Source organism: Monodon monoceros, unplaced genomic scaffold (assembly GCF_005190385.1).
Source record: "Monodon monoceros isolate NGI ecotype Baffin Bay Population unplaced genomic scaffold, NGI_Narwhal_1 Super_Scaffold_4, whole genome shotgun sequence".
Lineage (NCBI taxonomy): Eukaryota > Metazoa > Chordata > Mammalia > Artiodactyla > Monodontidae > Monodon > Monodon monoceros.
In genome coordinates, this window is record NW_021703781.1 from 7,169,605 (window position 1) to 7,197,004 (window position 27,400).

At 38.7% G+C, this 27,400-nt stretch overlaps 1 protein-coding gene across 1 annotated transcript in view; it reads left to right on the forward strand.

Moving 5' to 3' along the window:
* Positions 1-27,400, forward strand: part of RYR2 (ryanodine receptor 2) — a 721,906-nt gene that overhangs the window by 444,091 nt on the left and 250,415 nt on the right. The window contains exons 26-27 of the mRNA XM_029245584.1: positions 9,710-9,918; positions 17,872-18,046. Coding sequence (XP_029101417.1) covers positions 9,710-9,918; positions 17,872-18,046 — 384 coding nt within the window. The remainder of the gene's footprint in view (positions 1-9,709; positions 9,919-17,871; positions 18,047-27,400) is intronic.

Sequence of the window (27,400 nt, forward strand, 5' to 3'; positions counted from 1 at the left end):
AGACAGTAAAATTAGACAAATATGGGGGTTAACAGAGCAAGTGAGGAGAAGACTAATAGGGCAGGAAGGTACTGAAAGCTGTATAGATAAGGAAGGGAAGCCACAGAGGAAATTAATGAGTTTGAAGAGTGAATGTGTTTGAATAAGGAAATGAGAAAACTGGGAGGAAAAATGGTTATCAGAGGATGGCATGGTTTCTGCATTTTAAGAATTTAAAGATAGAACCATTGATAGCTGATTTACAAGGTTCAGTCTTACTGAAGTTATGTGATTAATGAACAGAGAGGCTCATGTAAAATATTCCACAGTAGAGGCTGAGATCCTGTATTTTTTCTTTCTTTTTTTGGGCTGTGCTGCGTGGCTTGTGGGACGTGAGTTCCCAGACCAGGGACTGAACCTGGGGCCATGGCAATGAAAGCACCAAGTGCTAACCACTGGACTGCCAGGGAATTCCCTGAGATCCTGTTTTTCGTTCACCAGTGTGTCCTGGAATCCAAGAGCCCACCTACCTCTTAGTAGGGATTAAATTGATGTATGTGGAAAATACATAAGAAAGATTCATTTTCCAATTGGAGGAATCAGTAAGGGGAAAAAATGGCATCTGAGTTAGCTGTTGAAGAGATGAAAATAGCAACAAGAAGAAGTTGGTGGGAGAAAGGACATTCCTGACAGAGGGAAAGTATATCTGATGTCATTAAATTTAGAAAGAGTTGAGGGGAAATTGATTGTCTAGTTAGGCTAAATTATAGGGTATAAGTGAGGAAAGAACAGTACTAAATGGAGGTAGAATGATTAGGCTAAGACATGGAATATTTTGAAAACCCAGTTGAGAAATACGGTAAAGTAGTACAAGGAGTTCTAGCGCCAGGAAGTTTTAAAGCAAAAGCTTGATTTGTGATCAGAGTTTAGAACAACAAAATAACTGTGACGACAGTGGGAAGGAACAGATTGGAGGGGAGAGTGCTTGGACAGAGAGACCAGTTGGGAGGCTTTGGGAATATTGTGACCTTCACGACAAGGATGGTGAAAAATGGGAATTAATAGATAGATGTGAGATTTTATGGAATAAAGCAAAATGGTGATCACTAAGATAAGATTTAAAACATTAATTTGCAATTGACTCTACTGCTTTTGCTGACATTACAAAAGTTAAGGGGGCTTCCCTGGTGGCGCAGTGGTTGAGAGTCCGCCTGCCGATGCAGGGGACACAGGTTCGTGCCCTGGTCCGGGAAGATCCCACATGCCGCGGAGCGGCTTGGCCCGTGAGCTATGGCCACTGAGCCTGCACGTCTGGAGCCTGTGCTCCACAACGGGAGAGGCCACAACAGTGAGAGGCCCACGAGAGGCCCACGTACCGCAAAAAAAAAAAAAAAAAAAAAAGTAAAGGACGTAAAATTTTGCTAAAACTGAATCTAACCTTATGTAATTGGTCAGGGCTATCATTTATTTTCTGTTAGTCAGCAGAATGATGATTTGTGTATTCCAGAATGAATATGTACTCAGTGTTTGAATTATACTATTTTTGGAGAATTGTTCTAAATAATATTTTAAAACATTTGAAAAAGTCATTTATTTTTATTCATTACAAAGTTTTATTGAGATTTGAATTGCTTACTATGAAATTATACCAGGTTAAAAAGATAACTGGTTAATATCAGTGATTTTTAAAGATTATTATACAGATACACCTAAAGGAATCAAGATACGTATACAATTTTCAAGAGACTAGCCTGCCTTCCTTCATAGCTTATTATAAAAAACTTGTAATTTTAATACATGCTTAGATCTTGACTGCCCTCTAGTGGTAATTGTCTTTTAAATGTATGGTTTGGAATGCAGCGTGTATAGATATTTTACATCCTATTTGAATGGTCGTTGGTGTTTGCCCTCTCCGTGCTAGGATCTGTGAGGTACTAGGAACACAGTATATTATCAGATCTTGCCCTTAAAGTGGTTTGTTAAAGGCATAAATCCCGAATTTCTTCTTTGAGTAGCTTTGATAAGTGTGATAGAAATAATATCTGCTAACTGTTCGTTTTTTTAAAATGTCAATTAGTGTTATATTCATTGTAACAGTTTAAAAACCATTTATGTAACATACTTACATGGGCTAGAATTGTATGAGTGTAGAGTGTTTTAAAATCAAGCAGAGGGAGACTTCCCTGGTGGTGCAGTGGTTAAGAATCCACCTGCCAATGCAGCGGACACAGGTTTGATCCCTGGTCCGGGAAGATCCCCCATGCCACAGAACAACTAAGCCTGTGAGCCACAACTACTGAGCCCAAGTGCCACAACTACTGAAGCCCATGTGCCTAGAGCCCGTGCTCTGCAACAAGAGAAGCCATTGCAATGAGAAGCCCGCAACGAACAGTAGGCCCCTCTCGATGCAGCTAGAGAAAGCCTGCATGCAGAGACCCAACGCAACCAGAAATAAGTAAATAAATAAAAATAAAAAATTAAATAAAATTTTAAAAAAAGTCAAGCAAAGGATGAGAATTGCATGTTTGCGGGCGAGAGTTCTGTACCTTTGACGGTGGTGCTGCTGATTAGCTATTTGCCTGGGCTTCTGTGTCCAGGGATCAGGAGACTCTTTGTTCCTAGACTCAGTCCAGCAGGTGTTTATAGGGCACCTACTTTGTGTTCAACCACTTGATGCTACAGGGTATGCAACAAAAATTTGTTTCAGATTGCCTGCGTAATCTGTTTTTAAATGTCTGTGGATCCAGATTTCCATTTAGTTATTAGTATTTTATACAGAAACAGAATGCTGAGCTGTTGCTTCTTTAACTGTGGTTGCAAGCTTCTCTAAACTAATGTAAGAAATATAGAATATAAACTATGGGCCACATGGACATTTGGAGGAAGATCCATGGAGCTTACAAGTCCTTGGCATGATGATATCTATGAATAGCATGTTAATTTCAAGTTCAGTTGAATGCCATCAATGAGTGTAAGAATAGTGTAGCAGTTATGACCCAGCAATTCCACCCCTGGGTGTATATCTGAAAGAAACAAAAACACTAATTTGAAAAGATACAAATACCCCAATGTTCATAACGGCATTATTTACAATAGCCAAGATATGGAAGCAACCTAAGTGTCCATCAACAAATGAATGGATATAGAAGATGTGTATATATACACAATGGAGAACTACTCAGCCGTAATAAAGAAGGAAATTTTCTTATTTGCACAAACATGGATGGACTTGGAGGGTATTATGCTAAGTGAAATAAGTCAGACAGAGAAAGACAAATAGTGTATGATATCACTAATATGTGGAATCTGAAAATACAACAAACTAGTGAATATAACAAATACAAAAGAAACAGACTCATAGATACAGAGAACAAATCAGAGGTTAACAGTGTGGGGAGAGGGAAGGGGGAGAGGTAATATACGGAGAGGGAATTAAGAGGTACAAAGTATTATGTGTAAAATAAGCTACAAGGATATACTGTATAACACAAGGAATATAGCCAATATTCTATAATGACTAAAAACGAAGTATAACCTTTAAAAATTGTGAATCACTATATTGTACACATATAACATATAATATTTTACATCAACTACACTTCAATTAAAACAATAGAATAGTGCAACAGCTTAAGGTCAGGGAAAAAATGCCAGGACTAAGAAATTCTTCATCATTACCTCTTATTGACCCAAATTTTCTATATACTACCCCTGTTTTTATTACCTCTATTAGCAGAAAAGATTAGTGGTAAATATTAATACCAAGAAAAATTTGTAGTGAGCTTTTTTTTAACATCTTTATTGGAGTATAATTTCTTTACACTGTTGCATTAGTTGCTGCTGTATAACAAAGTGAATCAGCTATACGTATACATATATCCCCATATCTCCTCCCTCTTGCATCTCCCTCCCACCCTCCCTACCCCACCCCTCTAGGTGGTCACAAAGCACCGAGCTGATCTCCCTGTGCTATGCGGCTGCTTACCACTAGCTATCTGTTTTACATTTGGTAGTGTATATATGTCCATGCCACTCTCTCGCTTTGTCACAGCTTACCCTTCCCCCTCCCCATGTCCTCACGTCCATTCTCAACATATGCGTCTTCATTCCTGTCCTGCCCCTAGGTTCTTCAGAACCATATATATATTTTTAGAGTCCATATATATGTGTTAGCATATGGTATTTGTTTTTCTCTTTCTGACTGACTTCACTCTGTATGACAGTCTCTCAGTCCATCCACCTCACTACAAACAACTCAATTTTGTTTCTTTTTATGGATGAGTAATATTCCATTGTATATATGTGCCACATCTTCTATATCCATTCATCTGTCGATGGACACTTAGGTTGCTTCCATGTCCTGGCTACTGTAAATAGTGCTGCAATGAACACTGTGGTACATGTCTCTTTTTGAATTATGGTTTTCTCAGGGTATATGCCCAGTAGTGGGATTGCTGGGTCCTATGGTAGTTATAGTTTCAGTTTTTTAAGGAACCTCCATACTGTTCTCCATAGTGGCTGTATCAATTTACATTCCCACCAACTCTGCAAGAGGGTTCCGTTTTCTCCACACCCTCTCCAGCATTTATTGTTTGTAGATATTTTGATGATGGCCATTCTGACTGGTATGTGGTGATACCTCATTGTAGTTTTGATTTACATTGCTCTAATGATTAGTGATGCTGAGGATCTTTTCATGTGTTTGTTGGCAATCTGTATATCTTCTTTGGAGAAATATCTATTTAGGTCTTCTGCCCATTTTTGAATTGGGTTGTTTGTTTTCTTGATATTGAGCTGCATGAGCTGCTTGTGTTTTTGGAGATTAATCCTTTGCTGATACGTTTGCAAATATTTTCTCCCATTCTGAGGAGTGTCTTTTCACCTTGTTTATGGTCTCCTTTGCTGTGAAAAAGTTTTTAAGTTTCATTAGGTCCCATTTGTTTATTTTTGTTTTTATTTCCATTTCTCCAGGAGGTGGGTCAAAAAGGATCTTGCTGTGATTTATGTCATAGCGTTCTGCCTATGTTTTCCTCTAAGAGTTTTTATAGTTTCTGGCCTTACGTTTAGGTCTTTAATCCATTTTGAGTTTGTGTATGGTGTTAGGGAGTGTTCTAATTTCATTCTTTTTTTTTTTTTTGCCATACACGGGCCTCTCACTGTTGTGGCCTCTCCCGTTGTGGAGCACAGGCTCCGGACTCGCAGGCTCAGCAGCCATGGCTCATGGGCCCAGCTGCTCCGCGGCATGTGGGATATTTCTGGACCAGGGCACGAACCTGTGTCCCCTGCATCGGCAGGCGGACTCTCAACCACTGCGCCACCAGGGAAGCCCTGTATTTAATTTTTGATAGTTTGCTTAATTTGTGTCTTGGCGTGGTTCTCCTTGGATTTATCCCACATGGGACTCTCTGTGCTTCCTGGACTTGATTGACTATTTCCTTTCCCATATTAGTGAATTTTTCAGCTATAATCTATTCAAATATTTTCTCAGTCCCTTTCTTTTTCTTTTCTTCTTCTGGGACCCGTATAATTTGAATGTTGGTGCGTTTAATGTTGTTCCAGAGGTCTCTAGACTGTCCTCAGTTCTTTTCATTCTTTGTTCTTTATTGTGCTTTGCAGTAGTTATTTCCAGTATTTTGTCTTCCAGGTCACTTATATGTTCTTCTGGCTCAGTTATTCTGCTATTGATTTCTTCTAGAGAATTTTTTTAACATCTTTTTTGGAGTATAATTGCTTTACAATGGTGTGTTAGTTAAAGCTTTATAACAAAGTGAATCAGTTATACATATACGTATGTTCCCATATCTCTTCCCTCTTGCATGTCCCTCCCTCCCACCCTCCCTATCCCACCCCTCTAGGTGGTCACAAAGCACTGAGCTGATCTCCCTATGCTATGCAGCTGCTTACCACTAGCTATCTATTTTACGTTTGGTAGTGTATATATGTCCATGCCACTCTCTCGCTTTGTCACAGCTTACCCTTCTCCCTCCCTGTATCCTCAAGTCCATTCTCTAGTAGGTCTGTGTCTTTATTCCCGTCTTACCCTGGAGAATTTTTAATTTCATTTTTATGTTGTTCATCATTGTTTTTGTGCTCCTTAGTTCTTCTTGGTCCTTGTTAAATGTTTCTTGTATTTTCTCTATTCTATTTCCAAGATGTTGGATCATCTTTACTATCATTACTCTGAATTCTTTTTCAGGTAGACTGCCTATTTCCTCTTCATTTGTTTGGTCTGGTGGGTTTTTATCTTGCTCCTTCATCTGCTGTGTGTTTCTCTGTCTTCTCATTTTGCTTAACTTACTGTGTTTGGGGTCTCCTTTTCACAGGCTGCAGGTTCGTAGTTCCCGTTGTTTTTGGTGTCTGCCCCCAGTGAGTGAAGTTGGTTCAGTGTCTTATGTAGGCTTTCTGGTTGAGGGGACTGGTGCCTGAGTTCTGATGGGTCGGGCTGGATCTTGTCATTCTGGTGGGCAGGGTGGTATCCAGTGGTGTGTTTTGGGGTGTCTCTGAACTTAGTATGATTTTAGGGAGCCTCTCTGCTAATGGGTGGGGTTGTGTTCCTGTCTTGCTGTTGTTTGGCATGGGGCGTCCCACAGTGGTGCTTGCTGACCGTTGGGTGGATCTGGATCATCGCGTTGAGACAGAGATCTCTGGGGGATCTCTTGCTGATTGATATTACGTGAAGCCAGGAGGTCTCTGGTGGTGCAGTGTCCTGAACTCGGCTCTCCCAGCTCAGAGGCTCAGGCCCGACACCCGGCCAGAACACCAAGACCCTGTCAGCCACATGGCTCAGAAGTAAAGGGAGAAAAATAAGAAAGAAAGAAAAAATAAAGTTATTAAAATAAAATTTAAAAAATATTATTAAAATAAAACAAGTAATAAAAAAATAAGAAGAGAGCAACTAAACCAATACCAATTTATGTTTGAAACACTCAGTATCTGAGCCACCTTTATGCAAACAATTGCTTGTAGGAATGCTCAAAGAAAGTGTAATTTTGGAGATAACTTATACTTCACTCCAACTCGCAACAGTTTCATGTTCTCTCTCCAGCGGCAACATTTTCTCTTGGGAAAATGACTCTCTTGGTAACTTTGTGTCTTTTCTAGTTTATGGCATTTTTCCACTGTGGAAAATCAGAACTCTTACTATTTTTATACCTTTAGATTGTTCTTTTCTTAAAATGTGCTGCTTAGAAGTTAACCCTTTGGCTTTAGGTAGAACTTCCAAATCTGGACAGGTGGCTGGGGGAGGTGCTGTCTCCTCTGTCATCACTTAATCTTCCTGCTCCAATTTGGAGATCAGACTGATCAGATTATCAATTTGATTTCCTGGTCACATAGAAAACCACAGATCACCGAGGACAGGTAGAACTTGAGGCTGTTTTTAAAACAAACTTGAGCTCCAGTGATGCTTTTCTTGTCGAGTTCTGCCTGCCATGCGGGCTTTCGCCAGGACACCCCGATGGGAGTGGACCAGCTGCCCTGGGTGAGACTCCAGGCTCTGTAGTGAGCTTTTAAAGAAATTAAATAAATAATGGTTATATTTTTATACCACATTTTCCAATGTATTTGATTTAAGCTAATATTAACATTTATTTGCATTTCTTGAGCACACTGTGCATTTCATGGAGTCCAAAGTCCTGGAAACATAAAACAGGAAAAAGGACATGGGAGTTTTTCAGCAGTTCAGTTTTCTAAAAAACTGAGTGTTTTATACTCAGGAAATTGGGATTGAATTTGTTAGTACATACTAGAATGTAAGTATGACTGTATTTGCACATGTCGACATCACTAAACATAAGGATAATATGTGAGAGTGTTTTATTTTCCTGAAAAGAAATCTCCCAGTGTTTGTGTAGTTCAAAGCTCGTTTTCTGTACCTCTTAGATTAGTTTAGGGAAGATTACAACCATGATTTAAAGAAGCAGTGGATCAGTGTGCTGTTTCTTGAGAAAATACTGACTCTGGAAATGTGGCTTTTCCTATTTTTTTTTTTTTTAGTATGATGGCATTTAGAACTATCTCCTTAATAGTTAATTTCCTTGTCCTCAAAAAAGTAGTTTACTATTCTACCTTTCAAAAATCATTCAGTTATTAAGTAACAGATGTGAGAATATTGTACCCTTCATCATGGAGATGTTTCTCTCACTCAAGCCCCTTTCCACACCCACCTTGGATGTATCGAAAGCAAACTTTCTCTCTTCAGAGAATTTTGTACATGCTGTCTGCTGCATAGAGTAATATAAATGTCTCATTTTTAAACTGTATTAATGCATTCATGTTTTCAGTAAGGTGTTTGAATGTATTGTATGATATGAGTGTGTGACATTTGAGGCTGTCACTGCTGGACACAGGAGACTTGCTTGGAGCAGACTAAGTCGTTAGGTGTGAGCATGTGTGTATATGTGGGGAAAGGTGAAAAAACAAAATGTTGCTTATTCAGAAATTTAACCCAGTTTTTGAAAGGTTTATCAGCAGATGCAGTTCATCTACATGCCCTAAAATCACCATAAGGTCATCAAAAAGTAATAATTGATCATTTCATTAAATCAGCTCCTATTATGTGCTGGGACCTCTTAGTCCATTTTTCTTTTCTTCAGTCTAACCTTAAATTGTTAAAGATGATCTGTGTGTTTATCGTCAACCTTTAGAGCTTATCGTGACTATTTTTATTTATTTGGTCACGTCAGTAGTTTAGCTTTTAATAAACTTTTATTATTTATCAGGTCTTTCCTAACTCCTGAGAACAGATGAGCACTAATATTTAACTGGTACCTGCTAATTCTGTGTGAGCTCCTGAAGGTAGAGTGGAGAGAACACAGGTTGTAGCGTTTGGCAGCTCCCGAATTCTGCCATTTGTTAGTCGTGTGACTTCATTAAGTCACTTAAATTTGCTTCTCTGTATCTAACCCCAAACTTCATGGAGCTGACCACATCCTTTGATATCAGTTCAGTGGACCCTTGTCTCCATGCGCTGTGATTTCCCAGGAGGTGACGTTCTCCAAGTCATGCTAGCTCCAGGTCCCCTGGTCTGAGGTTGTGTACCACTGGCACACTCCATCTCTGGTGCACCTCACGTCCTACAGATATTTTTTCCCGTCTCACCACACGGATCCTGAGATTGGACCTGACCCTTTTATTTTTTCCTCAAGTCACTTAAACACAGCATTTGTGTGTATAGTGCATTACAGTGAAGAGGTGGGGTAGCAGAAGACTTATGCCCCTAGCCATTCTGTCTGGGAAACTTACCAATGGTTCCCATTCTCTGCTAATGTATAGCTCTCTCTTTTTGTTTTCTTTCTCTCCTCCTCACTTCCTGGGTGCTTCTTCTCTCTTCTCTCCTACCCCCATAAATGTCTATTTCCTATGCAGAACAGTTTAAACCTCTTTTATTGTCTTCTTCCCATTCTTGCCCTCAAGTTCATCTCATCTTCCACTACCAAACCGCCAAGTGGCTGTTAGGCTTTTCTCTACAGGAAAAAAAAATTTTTTTATTTTATTTTACATCATCTGCCCAACAGCATTAGTGAAAGTTAACAACCAGCATCTCCCAAGGAAGGCCATGTACTTTCCACTTCACCCAGCTGGTTCCATCTGATATGAAAACACTTTGTAACATATGAACCAAGATAAGAATAGAAGGTATCTTTAGCATCATCTCTGTAGGTTAAGTGGTATCTGCCCTCCTCTTTCAATTCCCCGTGCAACGATCACCAGAATCCCTTTCCATTCACAGCTGCCAGAGCTGAAGTGTGCAGCGGCACAGGAGAACGGTTCCGAATCTTTCGCGCTGAGAAAACTTACGCTGTGAAGGCAGGAAGGTGGTATTTTGAATTTGAGGCTGTCACTGCTGGAGACATGAGAGTTGGCTGGAGCAGACCAGGCTGTCAACCCGATCAGGAGCTTGGCTCGGATGAACGTGCCTTTGCTTTCGATGGCTTCAAGGTGAGTGTGCTTTGCTGGGCACCGGACACTGGAGTTTGTAGGCTCCTGGTTTTGTAGGCTGCTGTGCACCAGGCATCCACACGCTGTGGGCTCCCACACTGCCTGGCTTGATTTCCTCTGGTATTCCTTTTGGTGGTACAGTAATATTAGTACTTTCCTGAGCTCAACTTTGAGAAAATAGTTCCTAGGAAAACTTTTGTTCTTGTAGTCTCAAAACGTTTTCCCTCACCCTGTGAATAGTCAAGATTATTCAGAATTCAAGAAGTAAAATATTGATTCTCTATCATATCAAAAAGATGAATCATCCTTGTCTATCAAAAATGTTAAAAATCCATATGCTAATTTAAAATATATTCACTTTGACAGAGGAATTCCGTAGAAGGAATTTATCCTCAAGCAATAATTAATGATAGATATAAGCATTTAGTAGACATAAGAATGATGTTTGTTGTTTGCAATCACCAAGAGTTTTCATTTTCAACATTATTGGTAATTTTTAAGTTTGGTGGAAGCTGGTCAGTTGCTTTTTTTTTTTTTTTTTTTTTTTTTTAATTTCCCCAGGCCTCGTGGCTTGTGGGATCCTAGTTCCCCAGCCAGGGATTGAACTGAGCCTATGGCAGTGAAAGTGCAGAGTCCAAACCACTGGACCGCCAGGGAATTCCCCTCAATTGCTTCTTTTATTGTTTATTTATACATTATATAAGTGTTTAATGATAATTTTAGCTGCATAATATATTTTAAAATTAAAATTACAAAATATGGAGAGATTGGTTCAAGATGGCAAAGTAGAAGGATGTGCGCTCACTCACTCTTGCGAGAACACCGGAATCACAACTAACTGCTGAATGGTCATCGACAGGAAGACAGTGGAACTCACCAAAAATGATACCCCACATCCAAAGACAAAGGAGAAGCCACAATGAAATGGTAGGAGGGGTGCAATAAAATCAAATCCCATAACTACAGGGTGGGTGACTCACAAACTGGAGAACACTTATACCACAGAAGTCCACCCACTGGAGTGAAGGTTCTGAACCCCACATCAGGCTTCCCAACCTGGGGATCTGGAAACGGGAGGAAGAATTCCTAGAGAATCAGACTTTGAAGGCTAGCAGCATTGGCTTGCAGGACTTTGACAGGACTGGGGGAAACAGAGACTCCACTCTTGGAGGGCACACACAAAGTAGTGTTGGGACCCAGGGGAAGGAGCAGTGACCCCACAGGAGACTGAACCAGACCTACCTGCTAGTGTTGGAGGGTCTCCTGCAGAGGCGGGGGGTGGCTGTGGCTCACATGAGGACAAGGACACTGGCGGCAGAAGTTCTGGGAAGTACTCCTTGGCATGAGCCCTCCCAGAGTCCGCCATTAGCCCCACCAAAGAGCCGGGTAGGCTCCAGTGTTGGGTTGTCTCAGGCCAAACAACCAACAGGGAGGGAACCCAGCCACACCCATCAGCAGACAAGCGGGATAAAGTTTTACTGAGCTCTGCCCACCAGAGCAACACCCAGCTCTACCCACCACCAGTCCCTCCCATCAGAAAACTTGGGCAAACATCTTAGATAGCTTCATCCACCAGAGGGCAGACAGCAGAAGCAAGAACTACAGTCCTGCAGCCTGTGGAACAAAAACCACATTCACAGAAAGATAGACAAGATGAAAATGCAGTGGGCTATGTAGTAGATGAAGGAACAAGATAAAACCCCAGAAAAACAACTAAATGAAGTGGAGATAGGCAACCTTCCAGAAAAAATAATTCAGAATAATGATAGTGAAGATGATCCAGGACCCAGGAAAAAGAATGGAGGCAAAGATCGAGAAGATGCAAGAAATGTTTAACAAAGACCTAGAAGAATTAAAGAACAAACACCTAGAAGAATTAAAGAACAAACAGAGATGAACAATACAATAACTGAAATGAAAAATACCCTAGAAGGAAGCAATAGCAGAAAAACTGAGGCAGAAGAACAGATAAGCAACCTGGAAGACAGAATGGTGGAATTCACTGCCATGGAACAGAATAAAGAAAAAAGAATGAAAAGAAATGAAGACGGCCTAAGAGACCTTTTGGACAACATTAAACGCAACAACGTTTACATTATAGGGGTCCCAGAAGGAGAAGAGACAGAGAAAGGACATGAGAAAATATTTGAAGAGATTATAGTCAAAAACTTCCCTAACATGGGAAAGGAAATAGCCACCCACGTCCAGGAAGCACAGAGAGTCCCATACAGGATAAACCCAAGGAGAAACACGCCAAGACACATAGTAATCAAATTGACAAAAATTAAAGACAAAGAAAAATTATTGAAAGAAACAAGGGAAAAATGACAAATAACATACAAGGGAACCCCCTTAAGGTTAACAGCTGATTCCTCAGCAGAAACTCTACAAGCCAGAAGGGAGTGGCATGATATATTTAAAGTGATGGAAGGGGAAAACCTACAACCAAGATTACTCTACCCGGCAAGGATCTCATTCAGATTCGACTGAGAAATCAAAAGCTTTACAGACAAGCAAAAGCTAAGAGAATTCAGCACTACCAAACCGGCTCTACAACAAATGCTAAAGGAAATTCTCTAAGTGGGAAACACAAGAGAAGAAAAGGACCTACAAAAACAAACCCATAACAATTAAGAAGATGATAATAGGAACATACATATTGATAATTACCTTAACATGAATGGATTAAGTGCTCTAACCAAAAGACACAGGCTCGCTGAATGGATACAAAAACAAGACCCATATATATGCTGTCTACAAGAGACCCACATCAGACCTAGGGACACATACAAACTGAAAGGGAGGGTATGGAAAAAGATATTCCATGCAAATGGAAATCAAAAGAAAGCTGGAGTACCAATACTTATATCAGATAAAATAGGCTTCAAGATAAAGAATGTTACAAGAGACAAAGAAGGACACTACATAATAATCAAGTGATCAATCCAAGAAGATATAACAATTATAAATATATATGCATCCAACATAGGAGCACCTCAATACATAAGGCAACTGCTAACAGCTATAAAAGAGGAAATCAACAGTCACACAATAATAGTGGGGGACTTTAACACCTCACTTACACCAATGGACAGATCTTCCAAACAGAAATTAATAAGGAAACACAAGCTTTAAACGACACAATAGACCAGATAGATTTAATTGATATTTATAGGACATTCCATTCAAAAACAGCAGATTACACTTTCCTCTCTAGTGCACATGGAATGTTCTCTAGGATAGATCACATCTTGGGTCACGAATCAAGCCTCAGTAAGTTGAAGAAAATTGAAATCATATTAAGCATCTTTTCTGACCACAACGCTATGAGATTAGAAATGAATTACAGGGAAAAAAAACGTAAAAAACACAAAGTACATGGAGGCTAAATAATATGTTACTAAATATCCAAGAGATCACTGAAGAAGTTAAAGAGGAAATCAAAAAATACCTAGAGACAAATTACAGTGAAAACACAATGATCCAAAATCTATGGGATGCAGCAAAAGCAGTTCTAAGAGGGAAGTTTATAGCAATACAAGCCTACCTCAAGAAACAAGAAAAATTTCAAATAAACAATCTAACTTACACCTAAAGGAACTAGAGAAAGAAGGACAAACAAAATGCCAAGTTAGTAGAAGGAAAGAAATCATAAAGATCACAGCAGAAATAAATGAAATAGAAACAAAGAAAACAATAGCAAAGATCAATAAAACTAAAAGGTGGTTCTTTGAGAAGATAAACAAAATTGATAAACCATTATCCAGACTCATCAAGAAAAAGAGAGAGAGGACTCAAATCAATAAAATTAGAAATGAAAAAGGAGAAGTTACAACATACACTGCAGAAATACAAAGCATCCTAAGAGACTACTACAAGCAACTCTATGCCAATTAAATAGACAACCTGGAAGAAAGGGACAAATTCTTAGAAATGTATAACCTTCTAAGACTGAACCAGGAAGAAATAGAAAATATGAAGAGACCAATCACAAGTACTGAAGTTGAAACTGTGATTAAAAATCTTCCAATAAACAAACAAGCTCAGAACCAGATGGCTTCACAGGCGAATTCTATCAGACATTTAGGAAAGAGCTAACACCTATCCTTCTCAAACTCTTCCAAAAAATTGCAGAGGAAGGAATACTCCCAAACTCATTCTATAAGGCCACCATCACCCTGATACCAAAACCAGACAAAGATACTACAGAAAAAGAAATTACAGACCAATATCACTGATGAATATAGATGCAAAATTCCTCAACAAAATACAAGCGAACAGAATCCAACAGCACACTAAAAGGATCATACACCATGACCAAGTGGTATTTATTCCAGGGATGCAAGGATTCTTCAATATACGCAAATCAATTAATGTGATACACCATATTAACAAACTGAAGAATAAAATCCATATGATCATCTCAAGAGACGCAGAAAAAGCTTTTGACAAAATTCAACACCAATTCATGATAAAAACTCTCCAGAAAGTGGGCATAGAGGGAACCTACCTCAACATAATAAAGGCCATATATGACAAACCCACAGCAAACATCATTCTCAATGGTGAAAAACTGAAAGCATTTCCACTAAGATCAGGAACAAGACAAGGATGTCCACTCTGGCCACTGTTAGTCAACATAGTATTGCAAGTCCTAGCGACAGCAATCAGAGAAGAAAAAGAAATAAAAGGAATACAAATTGGAAAAGAAGAAGTAAAGCTGTCACCGTTTGCAGATGACATGATATTATACATAGAGAATCCTAAAGATTCCACCAGAAAACTACAAAGGTAATCAATGAATTTAGTAAAGTTGCAGGATACAAAGTTAGTGCATAGAAATCTCTTGCATTCATATACATTAATGATGACACATCTGAAAGAGAAATTAAGGAAACATTCCCATTTACCACTGCAACAAAAAGAATAAAATACCTAGGAATAAACCTACCTAGGGAGACAAAAACCTCTATGCAGAAAACTATAAGACAGTGATGAAAGAAATTAAAGGTGATACCAACAGATGGAGAGATATACCATGTTCTTGGATTGGAAGAATCAATATTGTGAAAATGATTATACTACCCAAAGCAATCTACAGATTCAGTGCAATCCCTATCAAATTACCAATGGCATTTCTTACAGAACTAGAACAAAAAGTCTTAAAATTTGTATGGAGACACAAAAGACCCCAAATAGCCAAAGCAGTCTTGAGGGGAAAAAATGGAGCTGGAGGAATCAGACTCTCTGACTTCAGACTATACTACAAAGCTACAGTAATCAAGACAATATGGTACTGGCACAAAAACAGAAATATAGATCAATGGAACAGGATAGAAAGCCCAGAGATAAACCCTTGCACCTATGGTCCACTAATCTATGACAAAGGAGGCAAGGATATACAATGGAGAAAAGACAGTCTCTTCAATAAGTGGTGCTGGGAAAACTGGACAGCTACATATAAAAGAATGAAATTAGAACACTTGCTAACACCATACACAGAAATAAACTCAGAATGGATTAGAAACCTAAATGTAAGACCGGACACTATAAAACTCTTAGAGGAAAGCGTAGAAGAAAACTCTTTGACATAAATCACAGCAAGATCGTTTTTGATCCACCTCCTACAGTAATGGAAAAAAACCCAAAAATAAACAAATGGGACCTAATGAAATGTCAAAGCTTTTGCACAGCAAAGGAAACCATAAACAAGACGAAAAGACAACCCTCAGAATGCGAGAAAATATTTGTAAATGAATCAGTGGACAAAGGATTAATTTCCAAAATATGTAAACAGCTCATGCAGCTCAATATTTAAAAAAACCCAATCAAAAACTAGACAGAAGACCTAAATAGACATTTCTCCAAAGAAGACATACAGATGGCCAAGAAGCACATGAAAAGCTGCTCAACATCACTAATTATTAAAGAAATGCAGATCAAAACTACAATGAGGTATCACCTCACACCAGTTAGAATGGGCATCATCAGAAAATCTACAAACAACAAATGCTGGAGAGGGTGTGGAGAGAAGGGAACCCTCTTGCATTGTTGGTGGGAATGTAAATTGATACAGCCACTATGGAGAACAGTATGGAAGTTCCTTAAAAAACTAAGAATTACCATATGACCCAGCAATCCGACTACTGGGCATATACCCAGAGAAAACCGTGATTCAAAACAACACATGCACCCCAATGTTCATTGCAGCACTATTTACAATAGCCAGGTCATGGAAGCAACCTAAATGCCCATCAACAGATGAATGGATAAAGAAGATGTGGCACATATGTACAATGGAATATTACTCAGCCATAGAAAGGAAGGAAATTGGGTCATTTGTAGAGACGTGGGTGGATCTAGAGACTGTGATACAGAGTGAAGTAAGTCAGAAAGAGAAAAACAAATATCGTATATTAACGCATATATGTGGACCTAGAAAAATGGTACAGATGAACCCGTTTTCAGGGCAGAAATAGAGACACAGATGTAGGGAACAAACGTATGGACACCAAGCGGGGTACGTGGCGGGAGGTGGTGGTGGTGTGTTGAATTGGGAGATTGGGATTGACATATATACACTAATATGTGTAAAATGGATGACTAATAAGAACCTGTATATAAAAATAAATAAAATAAGATTCAAAAATTATAAAAAAGAAACACATTATTAGGAATATCAAGACAAAAGCTTAAAAAATAATAAAAAATAAAAAATATGTATATATGACACAGCCATAATAGAATAATAATAGTCTTTTTGGGAGGATGAAATTATTGACATTTTATTTTTTTATCCTATTTTTATTTCCTAATTCTCTTCAGTGAATATGTATTCCTTTTGGAGGAAAAAAGTATTTTCTAGTTAAAAAAAAGAAAATTAGAATAAATAAGCAATCATGAAGAGATTTGATGCGTGGGTACCCAGGTGTGTGTGTGGGAAAGCATTTCTAGGCTATAAATTAGTGTTGTGGCTTCTAGGCCAACTGACCCACTGTGTTCTGAAATATTATAATTCCTGAATCCTGTTTTTTATTTCAGATGGAAAAATTTAACACCTGTTGATATCTAATTTAGTTAAAAATTTAAAAAGGTACAATGTGTTGTGCTTTAGAAGAATCAAATCATTGTTTTGCATTGGTGACTATATCCTGTTATATGTCAGTTCACAGTGAAGGTGATACTTTAGGGAAAAATTTAAAGATTTATCTGACACAATATTTAATATAACTAATTTTGTATCTATAAATCAGTGGAACATACTTATAGATTAAAAAGTGACATTTATCCTATGTTTCACAGGTATTTATGAGATTTCATGTGTATTATATAAGGCAGTGCTGACATATATATTCAATTTTTGGCTTACTATTTCAGTAAATATCTTGAGAATATATTTAAGTTTGATTTGAACCTTTTTTGCTTTTAGTATGTACTGAAATGCTTCTAGATTTCTATTTTGCTGAAGTGCGAGTGCCTTTGCTTCCAAGGAATGGGATTTTATTTTGAAATAAATGAAAACTAGAATGTCATTTTCTCTGATCAGTTCCCAGTTGAGTCTCTGCTCATACTTCTCTGTATTTGGGGGAGTAGACAAAAGCAACCCATATCCTGGGAAGCATTCATTGTAGTGAGAAAAATAAATTTCTAAAGAGACAGTTTTTCTTTTAATAGAAAAGATGTGGGGTTCGATTTTTTAAATATTAGACTTTGAAAATCATGAAATAGCATTTGGGTTTTTCTCTAGATTCAATAACATACAATGTTAGTATCAGGGGTTCAGCATCCCCAGGCACCTCCACATTGCTTTGTGCATTTCTGTAGACAGATGTGCTGACTATACTCCTTCCTCCCGCTGCGTTAATACAAAGGCTACTGTGAGTCATGCCGATTAGGGGTGGGTGGGTGCTGTTCTTCTGGCTTTCTCTGTGACAATGACTCTTCTGTCCCTAGGCCCAGCGGTGGCACCAGGGCAGTGAGCACTATGGGCGCTCTTGGCAAGCAGGCGATGTTGTGGGGTGTATGGTTGACATGACAGAACATACCATGATGTTCACACTGAACGGCGAAATCCTTCTGGATGATTCAGGTTCAGAATTGGCTTTCAAGGACTTTGATGTTGGTGATGGTAAGTGTACTGCATCTCGTGTCGTTTTCAGGTTTGGGGCACAGTAAAGCTCTTTGTTCTGATGCCTCTTGACCAGCCATCTTGGTTTGAGGGTGAGCCAGCAGATGAGTTGCAGCTGTAGATCACAAGGTTGCCATGTGGCTTATTTGGTTCAATACCCTTGAAATTACTTTAGCAGAAACTCTCTCTGCTACTTAGCTAGGATTCCCATAAGGCAGAAATGGCTTTTATGAGTGTGACTAAGAAAAGAAATGGCAGGCAAAAGGACGGTTTTCCACAAATATTAAATATTCGTTTAGAACTTCCCTGTTTAATCAACTGCTTATGGCTTCTATGTGTTCATTCGTTTCAAAAAAAAAAAAAAAAATGTAATGAGAACCTACCAAGTATCAGGCCCTCTGCTGGATGCTGAGATGACAAAGCTGTCCTATCTTTATGCAGATGATAGAATACCAGGGGAAGTTCTCACTTGTATAATTTCTATTCAGTGGATAAGTTCTAAAAGAAATGCAGAAAGTTCTATGGAAGCACAATGCAGGGGAAAAATACCTCTGCCTGTGGGGCTCTGAGATGACCTTGAACAGGGTTGTAAGAAAAGAACAAAAGCCCTTTATGAAGCAAATGAGAAGGTATGTGTTCTTTAGAGCTGTACTTCCAGTAGACTGGCCACATGGGGTTATTTGAATTTACATTAATTTAAGTGAAATAGATTAAAAAATTGAGTTTCTTAGTGGCACTTGCTACATTTCAAGTGCTCAGTAGGGTCCTATGGCTAATGGTGCCCTATTTGACAGCAGAGATAGAGAACATTTACATCATCACTGAAAGTGTTAATCTAGAGCATATAAACAAGATAATATCTAACAAAATATTTTATACATATCTCATTTCAAAATGAGCTAACAGTTTTTTTCAAAATGGCTTTGAATATATCCTATTACTTGAATATATATGTATATATAGTCTTGGATTTTAAGATATACCCCAATAAATACTTTTAATACTCTGTAAACTTGTTGCCAATCCTCAAAAAGTTAGCCAGCTCTTTTTTTGCATTAAGTTCTATAGTTATTCATTCAACAAGCTTTTGGGCAGGTATGACCATCATTTCTTAAACACAGGTTTGTGAAAATAATAGGAATTTTGCATTTTTATAACTTAATTTCTATTTTGCATATCTGTATCGCTGGGTGGCGGGTGAACTGATGCCGACAACGCAGCCTCTGTGTACCGGTGCCAAATCAAATCTCAGAGCAGAGTTTTCGGTTGAAGCAGAAAAGAATAGCTTTAGTGCTTTGCCAGGCAAAGGGGGACACAGTGGGCTCCTGCCCTCGAAAACTGTGTGCCCCAACCTGGGAGGATTTGGTGAGGAGTTTTATAGCATTGGTTCAAGGACGGGGTTGCTGATAAGATTAGGGTGTGTGCAGGGCCTGCAGTCCTTTAATCTGGTCTCAGGTAATCTGATGAGTTTCTGTGGTTCTTTTAATCTGGCCTGAGGTGGTCTTCTTGAAGAGCTTCTCTGGTTCCTTTAAACTGGAATGAAGAATGCTGACATCATCCATTTGTTGAGGGTTTAGTTCTATAAAGAGCTTAAAGATACTGTTATATGTATCCCTTGAGGCAGAGCCAGGACCCTGCCTTAGGGCTGCACTATTGTTTCTGGGCTGTTCCTCCCTTGTTTCTGCATCCCCTCCCTTCCCTGATTAGCAACTGTTCAAATCTGCCCTTTGGAACTCAAGGAAGGTTGTGGAGGCTGGAGTCTGTTGCCTACAAACAAGAAACGGAAGACACAGAAAGGCTTTCGGCCCCAGGAGCCCCAAGGGTCCTGCTCGGTTTCAAAACTGGCCCTCTAACCTTCCATCACCTATCTCCCCTCCTGTAGTATTGCTTTTAGCAGTGTCAGCATATCACAGGGAAGGTGGGAGAAGGACTTTTTTCTGTTATCTGTCTATACTGTCCACTACTATGGATATGACCTGAGATTTTTTTTTAATTGGTTGTATTTTAAAATGCTTGCATGTGATGCGTTTCTTCTCATGAAGTTAAATTCTTGAAATGCCTATGTGAGTTTTACTTGTTTGATTTATATGACGTAGATTCACAGAATGATGTTAGAATTATAAACAATGCAGAATGCCCGTTCATACTATTTAAGCACATAATGTTCATGCTACAGCCCTGTCACAGAGACCAATTACCATTGTAGTGATGAGCTAGGCTCTGAGGTGAGTCTGAGTGGCGCAGTCATATAAACAACTTTGTTTTTTGACTTTACACTTCACGTAATTTTGAAAATTTTAAAAATGACTTGAAACTTATCCTGATAACTCAATTATCGAGTTAATACAGCATTTTGGTGAACTGTCTGAAAATGTTATGGTCCATCGGTTGGATTATTGTTGGATGTGTTGGGATGTATCCTTTTGGTCTCTAAGGCAGATGGTAAGTTTTATTTAGCCATGACCATTAACTATTAATTTTTTAGGAGTTAATCATAATTCCACATTTTCTGCCATAAGAAGGACTACAGAGTTTATCCATGCCTATGAATTCCAAACGCTTTTGGGGAGTGGAATTTTTCCTATTCCTCCCTATTAACTTTACCTAGCTTCTTAAAAAATACAGTGGAACTGCTCTGGGTAAAACTACAGTGTGAGGCCCTGAGTTGAGCTCCCTAACTCACCCACCACCACTGAAAGTGAGCCCTGGGGATATCTATGACTCAAAGGAGCATGTTCGAGAAACCATTAATTTAGGAATATACTGTTGTTGCTGAAGTACCAAAGAGGTTTCATAAGTGCTCTATTTTCAAATTGTTCTTATACCTAGCTTGTCTTTATGTCTGTGCCATGCTTGATTTGGTATTTTTTTTAACATCTTCATAATTTCCTTTTGTTGCTGCAGAGATAGCTCAGTCATATGTAAAGCAATCGAAAGAACTGTGTGGTAAGACGGATAGAAAATTTTCTCTGTATAAAATATATACATATACATGCACGCACACTCTGTAGATCCTGTCTGATCAGCTTGGTAGACAACATGGCTAAACATATTTTGATGTCTCTGCCTTTTGTACAGCTCACACAACTGAAATGATGTCTTGACCAGTATAAGTTGTTTCTAGGTAACATCAAAAGGAAAATCACAAAAATCTTTGAAAGACTGATGGGGTCATCCAGTTAAATCCAGGTGGAGATACAGCTGTACAGTTAGTTCCGGCGAGGATCTGGTTATTCCATAAAGATGCAGGCAGGGCTCTTCTAAAAAGCTACAGATCTCTTTCCCATATAGGGACTGCACTTTCCCTCAGTGACCACAGACTTGACCTTAAAGCTCATATGTGAACTGGACAAAGAGAAAATTGCTGAGATACACTGGTCTCTGGTAGGAGAACAAGCTCTGCTAGCCTCTCATCTCCCCTCAAAGGACCAGGACTTACATGGTCGAGATCAAGAGCATTGTGTAGTGCTGGAGTGGAGTTCTCAGACTTTAAAAGCTATTTCGTCTATGTGGCAGGTCCTCTTTTAGGATTCTCCCTTCTATTTGATTTTTTTTTTAAAAATCTCTTCAGAATATCTCTAAGTAAAACAAACAGATTAATTGAATCTTCATTTTTCAAAGAGTCCTCTGGCTGTAATGTCAACAAAGGAATAGTGCTGACAAGTGCAGATGCCGTCCCTGGTAAGGTTTTCTGTGAATTTTTCCTCATCTCTTCCTACCATTGTACTGACAAACATTCAGGATCGAGAACGGGGAGAGCCCAAGGAAAGAGCTGGCAGTACCCTCTGTTGTAGGCAGAATTTTAAGACTGCAACCTCTAGGAGTCCTGATCCGTGGTGGACATGCCATGTATAACCCTCTCTTCTTGAGTGTGGGCAGAATCTGAGTATGATGGGGTATAGCTCTCATGGTTAGGTTACTAACCAGTTGACTTTGAGTTACTCAAGTGGAGATTAGCCATATGGGCCTGACCTAATCAGGTGAAGCTCTTAAAAGAGATTGGTTCCTTCTTGAAGTCACAGAGATCCAAAGTGTGAGATAAAATCTTCTCCTGGACTGGAAGGAACAAACTGTTGTGGTGTGAGAGGGCCACATGGTGGAAATCTGAGAACAGCCCCTGGTTGATAGCTGGCAAGAAAAAGGAGACCTCAGTCCTGCAACCACAAAGAACTGAATTCATTTAACAACCAAGGAGCTGGAAAGAGGATTCCGAACCTCAGATGAGAACACAGTCCAGCCAGTACCTTGATTTCATCCTCATGATGCTAAGCAGAGAACCCCAGTCATGCCATACCTGGACTTCTGACCTATAGAACTAGGAGATAATAAATGGGCATTATTTTAAACTGATAAGTTTGTGGTAGTTTGTTCAACAGCAATGGGAAACAAATACATTGACCAATACATTTTTAGTTTCAACTGAATCTTCAGACTCGCAAAACTATCAAAGGGCATCCTTAGTGCCTGTCTACTCAGAAGGGTGGAGAACAGGAATTAATGCTTGCGAACTGCTCTACCTCAAGCATTTCTCTTCGTCAGGAATCTTTAGATGTATTCCCCCAGTCCATACACAGTTAACTAATCAGGAGTTAATTTTATCACAAATCAAGCTGCCTGTAACATAGAAGACATTCTAACTTTTACCCACAGAGGCCTGTTAGCCAATTGAGATATGATGCCCCATAGCAAGAACCTGAAAGGGGTTCTTCTGATTCATCCAGAGTCTAGTTCATCTTATCAAAGCCAGAGATTATTCCATATCAAATTTGAGACTGAAGCTTTTTTTTAAATGATAATTTTTATATGGAGCATGCCTTGATATACTTCCTCAGGAGCCCAGTGGAGATGATACTTACCATGTTAGGTGGGGGACAGGAACAGGGCTAGTAGAGAATAAATATATTTTTGTATATTTTACCACATTGTTCTTTTGATTGCTTTACTAGCCAATATATTTATGTCTGAGCTGACATTTTCTGTAGCAATAAGAAGAAATGATGAAGGTGGTAAAAATCCTAAATCAAGCATGGCACAGATATAAAGACAGGTAGATGTGAGAGGAATTTAAATATAGAGCATTTATAATCTCTTTTAGTACTTTAGTTTATTCTTGTGCTAAAAAGGCTCTAGTCCTAAATTGGTTTTCAAACTTGTAATAGACAAGAAGAAGAAATTGGAAATGTTAAGAATTGGAATGAGAGGAAAAGCAATCTATAATTATTTGCAGATAATTTAATCATTTGCAGAGAAAACCCTATAGAACCTACAGACATTACTAGGAATAACTGGAGCATTTAGCAAGGTGGCATTTCTATACTAACAGAAAACCTGGAAAACTAAATTAAATAGAAGATACCATTTACAGTAACGTCAGGTGTTTTCAGTAATCACTAGTTATCATTTTAACAGAAGGTGTACAATACTTTTACAGAGAAAATCACTGAACTTTATTGAGAGGTAAACTTCACTATGAAATTTATCACATATGGTCAACTGATCTTTGACAAGCATAACAAAAATGCATAGTGAGGATAGTGTCATCTCTTTCATAACTGGCGTTGGGATAATAGGATATTCATATGCAAAGAATGAAATTGGACACTTATCTAATTTTGAACCACACAGAAAATGTTTTTGTGACTGTGCACAACATGATTTTGGACTATACACAAAAATCAACTCAAAACGGATTAAAAACTTAAACATTAGACTTAAAACTGTAAAACCCGAAGAAGAAAATATAGGGGAGAAGCTATTTGACAGTGGCCTTGGCAGTGATTTTTTCAACCACAAGAAAAGTCAACAGAAGGAAAAATGGACAAGTGGAATTAAACTAAAACCTTTCTGCACAACAAAGGAAACCATGAACACAACGAAAAGGCAACCTATGGAATGGGAGAAAATATTTGCAAATCATATATCTCATAAAGGGTAATCCAAAATATATAAGGAACTCCTGCAACTCGGTAGTACAAACCAAAACCAAAACCAAACAAACAAAAAGCAAATAACCCATTTTAAAAATGGTCAAAGAAACTGAACAGATATGTAAAGTGCTCTCCATCACTAATCACCAGGGAAGGGTAAGTCAAAAACACGAGATATCATCTCACACCTGTAAGAACATTTATAGTCAAAAAAACCCTGAAGGTAACAAATATTGGTGAGGGTGTAGAGAAAAGGGAACCCTGGTGCACTGTTGGTGGGAATGTAACTTGGTGCAGCCACTGTGGAAAACAGTATGGAGGTTCCTCAAAAAATTAAAACTATAACTACCATATGCTCCAGCAAAACCACTTCTGGCTATAGATCTGAAGGAATAGAAATTAGGATCTCAAGGAGATCTTTGCACTCCCATGTTCATTGCAGGATTACTCACAATAGCCAAGATATGGAAACAACCTAAGTGTCTGTGGATAGATGAATGAATAAAGAAAACGTCTGTGGTATTTTGCTATGGCAACCCGAGGAAACTAATACACGACCCCTCTGCGCTTATATCCCATACTCATCTAGAACCATTTTCAATTTACTCTTATGTAAGAGCAAGAGCTTAGTGTAATTTGAAGAACTAATCATATCCTTAATTTAAAGCAAGGCAGAGAATCATTTAACATCTTGCCAGATGGTGAAAGAATAGTTATTTTGTCTGGAGGTTACCTGTGTTTTACAAAGTAGGCTCTGGGATATATCTTGCGTTGTGTAAATGTCTCATTACACTGGAGCTTTTTCAAGCTTGTCAGCTCTTCTGTAAGTAAAGATTATCTCAGGGCCCTCGGGTTCTACACCTGTAATGATTATAATCAAATCCAGAAAGGATGCTTTTGATTCTGTATCTGCCACTTGAAAGGACAGTGAACAAAACTGAATTCCTGGTGCTGAGACTGCACGGACTTCCTTTCCTTGGCAGAAAACCAGAAGAATATTTTTGTAATTAAAATAGCTGCATAGCTTTAGGCAGAAAAGACCTCTAAGGAAAAAGAGAGGGATAACTTTCCATTATTGATTTTATTTTGCTGCCTTTAAAAAAAGAAAGAAAGAAAAAACCAGAATATAGAACCGTCAGTCTCTACTTACAATACAATATTCTTTTTACCCTCAGTTGAAATATGCACTATTTGGCAGATGTGTATGGCTCATCAGAAGAGTAGCTGTCAACACGGTGTGAAATCAGGTGGGGTCTGTACTGTCCCAAATACCTACCTTTCTGGCTCCATCATAACATCTGTCCATTCTGTCACTAGTGACATTCTGTACAACTTGCTCTTGGTACAGACCTGGGACCCAGGTTTGTATCAGACCCGGGAAAGTAACGTTATTGGGAATCGCCCTAATTAAAAATAAACTGTTGGGCTTCCCTGGTGGCGCAGTGGTTGAGAGTCTGCCTGCCGATGCAGGGGACATGGGTTCGTGCCCCGGTCCGGGAGGATCCCACGTGCCGCGGAGCGGCTGGGCCCGTGAGCCATGGCCGCTGAGCCTGCACGTCCGGAGCCTGTGCTCCGCAATGGGAGAGGCCACAACAGTGAGAGGCCCACGTACCGCAAAAAACAAAAAAACAAAAGAACAAAAAAATAAAGAATAAACTGTTGTTGAAGGAAGGAAGAAGTTAGGATTATGACTCACTGCAGTGGAGCAATTCAAGCAGTCAGGGAATTGGGTTGGGACACTACATATTTTGAGTGAAGATAAAGACAGTTATAAAGTGGTAGACAAATTCTAAAGAGTATGAAGATGATGGAAACCAGCATAATCAGTCTCATAGTTTTCTCTGGAATCAGAAAGGGAAGGTGTCCTAGAAACACTCTGGATACTTGCAGGAATGAAACTCTTAAATATGTACTACATTCATGGAATACTTCAAGCAGTGAGATTTTTCATATTTAGTGCTAAATTTCAGATTATTATTATTTAATATATAGCTTTTGAGCTTATGTGTATGTAATCTAAACAACATGTTGTTTGGGGAAATTCACTGTGCAATGATTGGGGAATTCAGTGAAATTCAAACTGTTTAGCCTAAACTGATCCGATGATTGACAGTTAAATTTTATATATTGATGAACAGAGGAAATTTGTACCTTACAGACCATTTTGAGAATGAATAAAGTTTGTAGGTGGTTAATGAGGTAATTTGTGTATATACTAGCCTATCCGCAAATTGGCAGTTTTGCATATAGTGAATGAATGTTTCAGGTACTAGGGGTAATACAGATGTACAACACCAATGGCTTATTTACAACACCAAAGGCTTATTACTTATGAATGCTGTAGAGCCAAACAGCAAGATTTAATGTTTAAATTATACTGAAAAGATCAAGGAATCAGAATAAAGGATGTCAGAACCCTGTGTATATTAAGCATTCCTTTTTTTGGATTTGTACTGATGGAGAGAATGTGATGGCTTTAAAATGATATTCAAGGTCAAACATAAAAGTTCTACTGCTTTGCTTATCTGAAATAAATAAACCAAGAGCCAGGAAGAAAGTTTGGGAATGTCCCTATTGTGCCAGCATTGATGTTACAGAGTCCATGCACTAAAGATGCATTTGCATCATGGAAAATTCCCTAAGACCTCACTTAGCATAATTCCTTAATTCATTTTCAAAGCCAACATGAAACAGAAGCAACAAATACCATGTCTGAAGCCCTGGGTTCTAGACCCTATTCTGAAAATCATTCTTCCCATATGATCTTGGGCAGATGGCCAGCCCCTCTGTTTTCATATCCTTAAAATAAAAAACACTAATTGGAAATGGTCTTCTCATGCCCCTTGCAAGTCTAAAGAGCCCAGAAATCTAAGGCAAGTGTTTTTTGTTTTTGTTTTTCCCTCCTTCTCTGCATTCTTGATTCAACTTTTAGCATCCCATTTAACTAGCTGTAGGACCTTCGACAAGATGATTTAACATCTTAGTTGTTTCCTCGTCTTGAAAAATGGGGTTAATATTTAATAGTAAGTGGGAGGTCTTCTCTGGCAGTCCAGTGGTCAAGACTCCATGCTTCCACCGCAAGGGGCATGGGTTCATTCCCTGGTGGGGGAACTAAGATCCTGCATGCCGCACAACGTGGCCAAATTAAAAAAAAAACAAACATAATAATAATAATAATGAATGGCAAAGTGCTTATATATTATCTGGCACATAGTACGCCACCAGTAAATGTTACCCTTCCTTCTGATCAAATTACTCAAATTTACATGTTAGTGTATAATATCGGCCATTTTTGTCTGCTTTGGGCCGTTTGGTTTGGCTTGTAAATGTTGATTCCTATCTGTATTTTAGAAAATTTGAAATCTGAAATCGTATATTCTTAGGAAAAGCTGGTATGCTTGTGATCGGCTTTATCTTCTTTTCACGC